The sequence below is a fragment of the Nomascus leucogenys genome, chromosome 7b (genome assembly GCF_006542625.1).
Source record: "Nomascus leucogenys isolate Asia chromosome 7b, Asia_NLE_v1, whole genome shotgun sequence".
NCBI lineage: Eukaryota > Metazoa > Chordata > Mammalia > Primates > Hylobatidae > Nomascus > Nomascus leucogenys.
The window spans coordinates 31,424,662-31,436,969 of NC_044387.1; the positions used below are offsets into that span (position 1 = coordinate 31,424,662).

A 12,308-nucleotide genomic window follows, 5' to 3' on the forward strand; every position below is an offset into this window, starting at 1 on the left:
ATATCTGAAATATGTGAAATAGAGACTGACTTATCCTGTAGTAGAGTATATAGCAAGTAGGCTGAACTCTTTTTGTACAATGCAGAGTTCTTTAAATTTGTGGCATAACCTGAAAGACTGCCAAGCATAAAACATCACTTTGTAAATAAACCTGAGTGACTTACACAAGTTAATTTAGAGGACAAAAATGGGTCCTCTAAATTTTCACAGCCTTTCATGTAAAATCATTGGAACTCTAAAATCATAGATTTCAACTTTTGTAGCTTTTAGGTATTGCTATAATTATTATAGAACTTGCAAATATAAAGAAATTGAAATTTACCTCTACCAAACAAGGAACTGAATGTACTCTATGATGAGAACATAGACATTATAAAAGACTTAATTTTTGAAATTTATAACTGTGCTTTGGAATATCTCAACTTGTGGAATCTTTTGATGCAGCTGTTGCTTTTAATTGGATGAAACTATATTTTGTATCTAAATGGATTAAAATTGAGATGACATAATTTTGTAGTATTTTTTTGAGACGAAACCATCAAAATAAACGTACATTTTCAAGACTTATATAATGAGCTTTGTTTTGTAAAAATACTTGTTGCACAATATAACTGAGTGAGGTTTAAAAAAAGACAACAGCTAGGAAAAGATTTGAACTGAAAAATTTGTACATTTCAGTATAGAGAAATTAGAATGGAGAATATGTTTTATTTAGCAGAGTGTTTTGAGCTTAATACGTCTCTCACCACTTAATTTTCCATTTAAAACATTATAGTCTTCAGAGAAGCATTCGTTAAAGCTGTCAGTAATTTTCAATTTATGTGAAACTGTGATGATTTCAGGAAATTTTATGAACAAATTAAAAATAAGAAAGGCCACATTGAAAAAAATTGCATTCTTTGGGAAAATGTGAGTATCTGGTATTGGAGAAAAAACAACTAAGAAACTGATTAAAGTATGTGAATATGCACCAAGAGTAAGTATTCTGCTTATGCCACGTTTAACATTTAGGTAACTGATAAAAAGAAGTTTCATAAAATTATATATGTGTGTATATATATATATATACGTCACTGTTAAGGGTTTTCTATTAAAGAAAGCAAAAAGCAATAAAAATAAAATGTGAAATAAATTTTAAAGCAAAAAACATAAAATTCTAAATAGGTCTGAAGATTAATTACAGCTTAGTTACAGCTGAAGTTATTTAAAACAGCATTCCATGATAGTGCTTAGTTATCATAAATGAGGCCCACTAAACAAAAAGTTTCCGTAACTTCTCTACTGGGCAGAAATTATTTTAATTATCGTGTTAGCAAACGGCTTAATAGAAATGATAATGTGATATACATATTTCTCATTTAAATTTTCCTCTAAACATAAAATTTTACAACCATGAAACTGAAGGAGTCAACCTATTCAATGACTATAAAGCTGCGTGGCAAACAAGCTAAGTGGTAATTAAAACAGCTTAGGCAAAAATAAATCAAAATTGTAGCTTTTTAAAAATCAATTTTCATCCCCCTAATTCTGGAGAATTTATACTCTGCCTCTTTTCCTTGTGTTTTAGGAAAGAAGCCCAATATTCAGGGTACATGAATTAAAATTAAACATTAAAATCGGTAAACCTCAACTGGCACGAATAAACAATATGAAAGAGTAAGCCCAAACACGATCTATTTGTTTACCCATTTTTCTTATTGTGATAGCTATACTATGAAATTTCTAAAACTAGATGGGAGACTGGCTTAACATTTTGGCAAATAAACACATGCAAGTTAATGAGGAATGGGAAATAGAGCACTCTGGATTTTAGCATAAACAATTAAAATAAAAAGATGCTACATTCCCTATTCCATCAGTTGACGGTATACTTATTTTTCTGGGAGAAATTTGGAATCTAAGCAACTCAGGTCCAGTGAGTGCAAACAACTGACATGCTTAGTCCAACAGGCCCCTGTGAGCAGGCCCTCTAAGGCATTTCCTGACGCCACATGACCAAGGACCTTTCCCCCCTTACTGGACGCTGCGGGTGATCAGGTGGCCCTGAGGAGCAGGGGCCTGAGACCCAGTCAAGCCTGCTGTCAACCTCCATCTGATGGAGGCCACGTCCTTCTCATGAGGCTGGTAAGAATGTCGCCCTATACCCCCACTATTTCTATTTTTGCAACATTCTTCCCAGTCCTTTCCTTCCTTCTCTTCGTCCCAGCCAAAGTAAAAGCATCCCTGGAATTTAATGGACTGAAAGGAGACCGGACGACTGACGGGTAGAACGGGGCCTGAAGTGGCTTTGGAAGCAAGGGGGTTAAGGGAAAGGCAAAAGGGTTGAGCAGAGAGAGGCAAGAGGCAATCTCCCCCTACCCAACTGCCCCTCTCAGGGGCAGATACGGCCCCAACAGCCGGCGAGTCCCTCCGGCCTGGAAGACAAAGGAAGGATCAGGGCCCAGTGGTGACGGGGAGGGTGGGGGCAACGACTCGCGTGAGCTCGGGGACGTGAGAACGCAGCCCCCGCCCCGTTCTCCGCCTCCCCTGAGAAAGGCGGGGCCCCCACGCCGCCCCGAGACAGGTCTCCCCGCCGCGCCGGCAGCGGGTCCCAGGAGGCCGCACACGCCCAGGCACGGGCTGCTGTGGGAGGGCGCGGTGGGGGAGGGGAAGGACGCGGGGGCGGAGCCGGCGGGCAAAGAAAGGCCTAACGGCGGGGCGGGGGCGGGGTCTGGGCTGGGAGGGCGGGGCCGCGGAGCGGGGTGGGGCGGAGCCGGCCGGCCGAGGGCTGCCTGAGACAGTCACTGCCCTGACGGCGGCGGCGGCGGCGGTTGGCCGGTGGGGGCTGGGGCGAGCACGACCGATTCTGCTGGGAAAGCTGGAACTGGCAGCCGCCGGGGGCCAAGAGGAGGATCCGGAGCTGGGAGCGTGCCCCGGGCCTGGCGGAGGAGGCGGCTGCAGTTGGAGTGGAGTCCCGGGAGCGCTGCTGGCGGCGACTTCTCAGCGAAGCAAGTGTCTGAGACTGAGAGTCCGCAGGAGCGGCAGCGGCAGCGGCAGCGGCGGCCACGGCGGCGGCTGGGGCCGAGGTAACCGGGGGGCGGCGGCGGCGGCGGTGGAAGCGAGGCCCCTCCCTCGGGTTGGAAGCTGGGAGGCCGAGGCCGGGGCTTGGACCTGACCCAACCACCCACCCTCTCCGGCCTCGAGCCCCAGATTTGCCCTCTTCCCTCGCACCGCCGTCGGCCGGGTGGGAGCGGGAGCGGGGCATGGGGCGGGAACGCAGAGGCGGAAGCCGACCGGGAGGCGACCCCTCGTCTGGGATTGGCAAGGACCTCAGTCACCCCCTCCCCCTTCAAAAGACACACCCCAATCTCGGTGCGGGGCGGGGTGCAGAGGCGCTCCCAGCCTCTGGAAGGGCAGACCTCGGTGTGGAGGCTGCACCTTCGCTTGTGGCCTCTCCGAGGTGGCTCCCCGTGGCTCCTCTGGGCAGTTCAAACCCAAGGTGGTGCCTGGCGCTGGGAATCGCGGAGTTCCTTTTGTCTGTTAGCTGAAACTGGAGGCCGGACCTGTGGGCAGACACCCACCAGCACCGAAGCACTCTACTCTTCATCCCTTTCCTGTCTTGGAAGGAATTTCTCCCTAGCAGCCTTTTCTCCGGCCAGAGCGGTAGATTTTATCCCTGACCTCCATCCTTGGCCCAGAGGAAGGAAGGATTCACATTTTACTTGTGTTTGCTTTATCATTCGTATAAGAACAATCATCCCCCATCGGTTTTTATTTTAAAACCGTTTCCCATCTAGCTGCAACCCTAGTAATCTTCCCCTAGATTTTTGCAAACTATCAACAAAGAAGTGTGGCTGGAGGAGTAGACAGTCCTTGACTGACTGGACTGTGTAAGTTAATAGAGCTTCCTTAGCTGGCGCTGTTCTACCAGTCTACTGTGAATGAGCGTTTTGCCTGGAGTTAAGGGTGTTACTGTATGTGCATAAAGTATCTCCCCCCTCCCTTGCTATGGTGAAGTTGCAAAAATCTTGGGTAACTTGATTAAAATGTGGCTGTTTGGGAAGCATAACAACGAGGAAGAAAAATGCAGAGGGGAGAATGTGATTATTTCAGTGGTTTTTGTCCAACTTTTTGAAAGTGCCAAAGGTGAAGTACGTAGATTTTTGAGATTACGTTAACTGGTACACTGCAACCTTTATTGTCCTTAATAAGTTTTTAACATATGATATTTTGCACTGAGGTATTTTTGTTTGTTTTATTTTAGTTACTTGTGGAATTGTTGATTACCTGGACGTCTTAAAACCAAGAAACCTATGAACAGGTTCATTAAGAATCTGCTGTCTTGAAAAATGCATTTTATGAATGCTTTGAATTAAGAAGGTGTTAACAGTGGTTGTCATTTCTGCCACATAAGAGACTATAATCTGAAACAGTTCCCTGGCAGTTGCCCAGATGCCTGAAACTGGCAAGATCTAGTACTCTGAGTGATCATCCTTCAACGAGAAATACAGAGCTATTTACATACTGTACCTCATACCGTATAAATGTAATCTCTCTGATTTAATGCAGTGGACCTCTTTTCTGAATCTAATTGTCAGATGCAGAATTAACACTTGGAATCTGGAGAAGCATTTTGTACAAATTGAAAGATTGGGTTTTTTCTTTAGTTTTCCATGTATTGTCTCATCTCTGTTCTTGAAACATCCACAATCACATAAACTCCATTTATAACCATGGAGTTATGTGACTCATTGAAATATAGGAAAAGTGTTGCTGAGCTGTGGAATCAGGCGTTTTTCCCTCAGTTCAACAACTAATGCATAGACTGCTGATCAAGAATAAGGAACCAAATAAAGTCATGCACGTTCTGTTGACAGATGAACTCTGTGGCTGTTGAATTTTACTGTAACTAGTTACTGTCTTCAGAGTCAACTTAATATACAAGTTATGTCATAATGGATGGAAAGACCTGTGTTGATGTATCCAGACTCTAGCAAATGAAGATAAAAAACCTATTATGACTAATCCTTGGGAAGAGAAAGTCTGCAAAATGGCTCAAACCAGTTTACTGCAAGGGAAGCAGTTTTACTGTAGGGAGTGGGTTTTCCACAAGCTTCAGCATTGCCTCCAGGAGAAAAGTAACTGCTGCAATAGTGCTGTCAATGCACCATCACTTGTAGTGAATTCTGGGAATAATGCTAGTGGTGTCTCTGGAAAGGGAGCTGCCTGGGGTGTGTTGTTGGTAGGAGGGCCTGGCAGTGGCAAGACGGCCCTATGTACTGAACTCTTATGGCCAAGTTCACCTACAAGTTTGCAGAGAGGTTTACATCGCCAAGCTTTGGCCTTTCATTTCTGCAAAGCCCAGGACTCTGATACTTTGTGTGTTGGAGGGTTTATTAGAGGTCTAGTAGCCCAGATCTGCCGCAGTGGACTACTCCAAGGATATGAGGACAAGCTAAGGGATCCAGCAGTCCAAAGCCTCTTACAGCCTGGGGAGTGCGAGAGAAACCCAGCCGAAGCATTTAAAAGGTAACAATAAAAATGTCATGGTGTTCAGATTTCTATGCTGAAATTAAATTAATTTTTAGTTGTAGTTTTTTGTTTTAACTTTGTGGGTTACTTTTACTAATGCTGTACATTTGGCCTTAATCTGAAGTTATGAATATACCTGTTTACTTTGAATATCAAAGGAAGTAAAATTTAGGTTTTGGTATTGCACAGCATATGGATTAAAATGGATTAAAATAATTTTACTTAATAACAGAACGTTACTTACGTTGCCTATAAATGGTAAGGGAAATTTGTTTTACGGTAGAGAAGCACATTTAGCTGTCTGGAAATAGGTTACATTTTCAGAGGGTGAACTGAACTTATCAGTATAGAATCTAGTATCTTTTTTTTTTTTTTCCTTGTGGTATTTCTTTAAATAAGAAAGGTTTTCTTTAAAGGAGATTATTGGCCACTGAGAATCTGAAGAAAATTTGCTGATGAGTTTTGGGATTTATTCTCCTATTAACTAATTGAAAAACTGATATTTTGAAGTATGTGAATTTATAAATAGTGAAAATTTGGGATCATCTTACTGCTTTTAGTGAGTGGTACAAAGAAAGTGGTTTTTCCTAACTTCAACAAAGCTTTTTTTCCACGGTAAATGGATTGGTCCAGGAAGTGAGCAAGTTGCTTTCCAAAGTGGTTTCAGATTCAGATCTGTTCAAGAAAACATAATTCCTTGAAAACATTTTTTTTTTTTTTTTGCATATCGTGCCTCTGCTCATTGTAAAAGTAGCAGGCAAATTGTTCGTTTGTGCCTCACTTCTGCTTGAATTACCCATTTTGCCATAAGCTTTTTCTCTACAATAACATTCTTAGAGGGCAAAAGTTTGTTCTCCAAAGATTCTGGTATACTGTGCACTGGAGGTGTGTGTGTGTGTGTGTGTGTGTGTGTGTGTGTGTAGCTCTCTTCTGCTTGAGTGTGTTTCTAGGAGAGATTTGAATCACTCTAAACAGAGTGATGTTTGTTTTTATGATATCCTCAAATCTAATTGGGTGAAATCTATACATTTTGAAAGTAATACTGAAAATATTTAATAGTAATTACAGTAAACAGTATGTGTCAGTCATTATTCTAAGTGCTTTACAAATATTAAATCATTTAATCCTCATAATAATCCTGTGAGGTAGTTACTACTCCCATTTTATAGATGAGGAAACTGAGGTACAGAGAGGCTAAATAAATTGTTCAAGGTTACAGACTAGTAAATGCCAGAGCTGAGATTTTAAGTGTGTGTGTGTGTGTGTGTGTGTGTGTGTGTTCGTAATCTTAGAAATTCTTTGGAGGACTTGATGGGAAGAGGAGGAGTTTAGAAGGTTATGTGTGGCAAAGCTGGAGAACAGGAGTTGTGTCACAGTGTGGTTTGAGTGTGGGTTTTCAGATTACCCATATAGTGATAGAGTGGTATTCTAGAATGAGAGTTAGGGATGGTACAGAATTCAAATATGGGAGGGATTTATTAAAGTCAGCCAAAGGGATGTATCTTTGAGAGGTGTGATATTCTTGTAGCCTCTTTAATGTGTAAATTTGTCCAATAAAACTCAAGGCAAATCTATTATCTTTTGTTGTTAGCCATCAAAGTCAGCGTTAAAACTGTTGTATCATTCTTAAATTAATGAGGAAATCTGTTAGTTGATGCCTGTGGCATGTGAGATGCAAGGTTTGATGGAGAGTGTTCAATATGGAATCACTGTACGGAATAAATAATGTAGTCTTTAATATAAAACTATACCTTTTAATAGAATTAAAACTGTACATAAGCAACTGTTTTCCTCTTACTGCTTTTTCTGAAGATACTAGTGGCAGAGCAGAATTTTCATTTCTTTGTGATAAGTAATTTCATAAGCTATTTAGATTTATTGACACCTACCAATAACTTTCAAAGAGCTTAGTCTGAGGTGAACTTAATCTGATGTAACCAAGGTATGTAATTTATAATTTATTGAAATTCATATGTAAATTTCTAATACCTGAATGTTTGATGTTTAAAAATCATGTCTGATTACTATATTTTTGATATATTCTGATCCTAAGCATAGCTTTCTCTATGGTATCATAGATTTTCCTGAAAAATAATTCTTTTATTCAATTGTTTCTTTTATTTTTTCTTTTTCCTGTGTGATTCTCAGTTATTAACTAATTGAAGAGGAAGAAGAAGCAATTAGAGCTGTGTGTAAAAACCATACCAGCCCTGCTTTTCTGATTGACAGAAGGAGCCAATCACTTTGCATTCCCAGTTTACACTTTAATAAAAGAGAAGGCATTGGTCTTTCTACTTGGACCATTTTGGTACTCTTCACTGATTTCTTACTGGACTTTTCAAAAACCTGAGTCACTTTCTTTCTTCATCATTAAAGTAATTGATCATGATATTAATTAGCGAACTATGGTATTGAAACACTCATTTTGATCATTCATAGAGACACATTTCCATTAAAACTGTGAAGCTATAATACAGCTATATTCACTTGCAAACCTGAGAGCACAATTCAAAGTTTAAAAGATGTATTTTTGTTTGGTATGTGATATTACATGATCTAGGCTTCTACTTTTGGACAAATAATTCAAGATTTTATTGTAGGTTCTATTAGTGATTGACAGATTTCTTAAATAAGTCCTTTAGAGAATTTTAATAGGAACGTATTTTATTTAGGCATGGATAGATCTAATTCAACAGGTGGAAAATGGGGCTGAAGACCGTTGTTTCCAAAGAGTTACAATATTTTGAGGGAAATGGAAATGGAAGTAGCTAATTATAAGATGACAGGAGATTAAATATAAATGTAAGCAAACAGCAGGAAAATATTTATTTTTTGCTTTTGACAAAAATTAAATCCAAAACCAGTTTTTGCATTATTACTTTTTAACCTTTAAATTTCTGCCAATATTGACGGTTTCATATACAGACTTTTCCCAATTTATGATAGTTCAACTTAAGATTCTTTGACTTTAGGATGGTGAGAAAGCAATATGTATTTAGTAGAAACCTTACTTTGAGTACCCATACAACTGTTCTGTTTTTTACTTTCAATATAGTATTCAATAAATTACATGATATATTCAACACTTCATTATAAAATAAACTTTGTGTTAGATGGTTCTGCTGAAGTGTAGACTGATGTAAGTATTCTGAGCATGCTTAAGGTAGGGTAGGCTAAGCGATGATGTTTGGTAGGTTGAGAGTTATTAGGTGCATTTTTGACTTAAGATATTTTCAATATATAATGGATTTATCAGGGTGTAATCCTATCATAGGTTAAGGAGCATCCGTATTCATGTGTGAAACAATTTTAATAGTTATAGAAAGTTGATAATGAAAAAATCTCAGTTATTCACAGATTCACAAAGCTGGGGAAATTGCAGAGAAGTGATTTACTTGATGCTTTTTAAATCCACTTATCGTTTCTTCAGTTTACTTCCTAGCTTTCTTTAATTTTTTTTGTGCCTAATGATAGTAGATGGAATACATAATACATGAACTTGTATGGCTAAATCGTAATTTGTTAATTACTAGTTCATAATAATTAAGGAAGAATGAAAGGAACTTCATCTTAATCTAGTGAAACATTGCCACTTTCTTCCCTTCTGACATGGTATAGTATATTCTGTAGTTTCTTACATTTAGTTGTCACGAAATTTCTTCTGACATTCATTCATGTGTATGACAAGTAATGAGAGTGTTCTGTGTTTTAAGCATAGTTCATTTGCATTATTTATTAAGAACCTTCTGTGTGTTAGGTAGAGTTCAGCTGGAGATAAATCAGGGAATAGAACGGACAGAATTCTGCCTTCATGGAACTTAAATTCTAACATTAGTATTTATGTTACTCATATAGAGAGAAATCACCATCGGAGTAAATAGTTGTTATAGTGTTTATGAAACACATGAACATTTAAACATTAGTAGAATTTTGTGATCTGCTAAAGGGAATGATATGAAGACACATTGCTATCTTTTTTTCATTTTTATTTTTCATATCCAGTTAAAGTACAATGCTATTGTTAATTTCTTTACAATATTTTATTTCTTCAATTCTGAAACTAAGTTGATGTTTATATTTTTACTTACTTTGAGAGCCAAAGGCTGATTTCTTTAATTCTGCCTCCCACTTTAGGCCTTTAGTGCAAAACTTTGTATATTTTACATTGACTGTGTCATTTCTAGAGTTAGTGTTAGAGGTGGACTCCTAGTAGTCCTATAATTGTAAAACAAATTCCAATTATTTTTGACAAAAAACTCAAGCATCTAAGTTAGTGAGGGGTGGAGGGTAGTAGCATTAGGTTTTGTGGCTGGTTTAGAAGATAGCTATTTCATTCAACCAGAAACACCTTTCTGGACTTTGAACAGAAATCGTTTTGGAGATTTAAAAGGATATGGTGTTGGGAAATACAAATTTTTGTTCTTAGTGTATGTCATTACCTCACTTTTATTTTTTGTTAACAGTCTGCAGGACCAGATATGTGATGTCAGTTTTCCTGTGTTGGGTAAAAATATTTTGTTCTGTGTAATGTTAACAGGAAAAATTAAACATCTTCAGGGGTACCACGGGTTAAGTGTAAATGGAGTAAAATTGCAATAAAGAATTAAAGATGAATAACTCTTAAGTTTTGAGAGTTTAATGGAAAATTTGTGCTAATGGTGGAAGGCAGTATGCCTTGTTAGAAAAAGAGTGCAGACTGGGAGACCAAATACTGACATTTGTTTTGTGTGTCAAATGGGAATCTTTGAATGTTTGAATAATCCTTCTAATCTTATCTCTTCCAGGAGCATTTATGGATCTTCACTTATATCTGTTTAGGTTTGTAGCTTGCGTTGCAGTTTTTTTGTTTTTGTTTTTGTTTTTTGAGACGGAGTCTCGCTCTGTCACCCAGGCTGGAGTGCAGTGGCGTGATCTTGGCTCACTACAAGCTCCGCCTCTCGGGTTCACGCCATTCTCCTGCCTCAGCCTCCCAAGTAGCTGGAACTATAGGCGCCCACCACCATGCCTGGCCAATGTTTTGTATTTTTAGTAGAGGCGGGGTTTCACCATGTTAGTCAAGATGGTCTTGATCTCCTGACCTCGTGATCCGCCCACCTCTGCCTCCCAGAGTGCTGGGATTAACAGGCCTGAGCCACCGCGCCCAGCCTTGTTGTAGTTATTTATGCATATATCTTTTGTTATCTTCCCTATTAGGCATATGCTTCATAATGTTATTCATGACTGATGAATTTTTTATATTTGCCGTGGTGCTTTGTATATAGCACTTTGCATATAATAATTGTTAAATGACTGTCTTTTGAATGAGTGCATAATGCTACTTGCCTATCTAGAATATTTGTGAACCTAATTGAAAGAAGGGTGAAGCTCTTGAATAAGAAAAGAAATTGAAATGTTACGTGATTTAGGTCAGTTTTAAATGCAGACCAGACTGGTATAGTGATTATTAATTTATTAACCTGCTGTCTGTTCTTTAGCATGTATTAGTATGGCATTAGTCCAGATAGTTTTAAGTGGCCAGATATCTATCTCCTGTCTCAACTGGCTCCAGGTATTTTTGGCACTCAACAAAGAAGCCAAGAACAGAAGGGGGCTGGAATGTGTGCCTCCTTCTTACCCTCACTTGTATGTTTTCAAGGCAAAATATGTTACATTCATAATCAATCTTGTATAACTAGTTCTCTTTAAAATAACTGTCATCTGTTCTTAAGTATTGTCAAATTAAAAGATTATTCTAAAGTGCCATTACTATTCAAATTTTAAATAAGTGAATCAATATAATTTCATAATCAAAACTTTACATGTTTGTCTTTTAGTCTAAAGATCATCACCTTTCACTGAATGGTCTATCATTTCCAACTTTTAACTATGTCCTTTCTACTTTAAGATACAAACTTCCGTTTATTCAAATCTTCCCATTTTCCCTTCTTAAAGTCTTTTCTTTTTACCCTAGCTTGTCTGTTCCTTTTATATTTCAATCTAAGTGCAGCTTCCTTTGGTTCCTGGTACTCTTTATCATTTGCTGAACCAGTCCTCAACCTCTAATCACTTCTGCTCTAATGACATAACATATTGCTCCTGTTTGCGTACTTAGAACTTTGAAGTAGGCCACATTCTTAGTTCTGTTCTGCAATCTAATTTATTGTTTGATAACTCAGATTCCTTTTAGACCAGAGAGAGTGAAGTGGTGCTCTACAAGTTGAGTATGTTTTTTTTTTCCCCAATGCAGCAAATTTCATATACATATCCAGATTTTTGCTTTTTCTTGGAAAAAAAAAAAAAAACCTGGAAATTTTGGCAGTACTTCTTTCTCATTCCTTTGAGGCAGTAATCTTACAGACTTGAGTCAGCTGCTGTCTTTATATGAGCCCTGCATGCTCTAATTTGGTTCAGTCTTCACCATGCTCTATTATTCTGTACCAGGACCAGTTCATGTATTTACACGTGCCAGCCTGGCTCCTATAGTCATTTTCAAGGACAAATATGTTTTCTATTCCTCTGAAAAAAATGCTATATTTTTTATCACTCCCAGAATTTGCTCTCATAATGTCTGGAGTTTGCATGTGCAAGCGCTGCTTCCTCTTCCCTATCAGTTTCCCTTCCTCTTCCCTATCAGTTTCTTCCTAGCTTACTAAAATCTAACGTTCATCTCTACACATTTACAGAAAGATGTTTATTCATGATTGCCTGTGAACTTACTGCTCAATTTGCCTTTAGCCTTTTTCTTTTTTATTTTTTCAGTATTTGCACTTTTTTCTTTCAGAATCTCGCACTGACTCCATTCTTTGGTGGACCTTCCT

General features: G+C 38.8%; 1 protein-coding gene across 1 annotated transcript in view; it reads left to right on the forward strand.

The window, feature by feature from the left end:
• Nucleotides 1-2,778: 2,778 nt before the first annotated feature.
• ANKRD50 (ankyrin repeat domain 50) overlaps nucleotides 2,779-12,308 on the forward strand; it is a 49,145-nt gene continuing 39,615 nt past the window's right edge. The window contains exons 1-2 of the mRNA XM_012507631.2: nucleotides 2,779-3,065; nucleotides 4,244-5,508. Coding sequence (XP_012363085.1) covers nucleotides 4,997-5,508 — 512 coding nt within the window. The 5' untranslated portion in view covers nucleotides 2,779-3,065; nucleotides 4,244-4,996. The remainder of the gene's footprint in view (nucleotides 3,066-4,243; nucleotides 5,509-12,308) is intronic.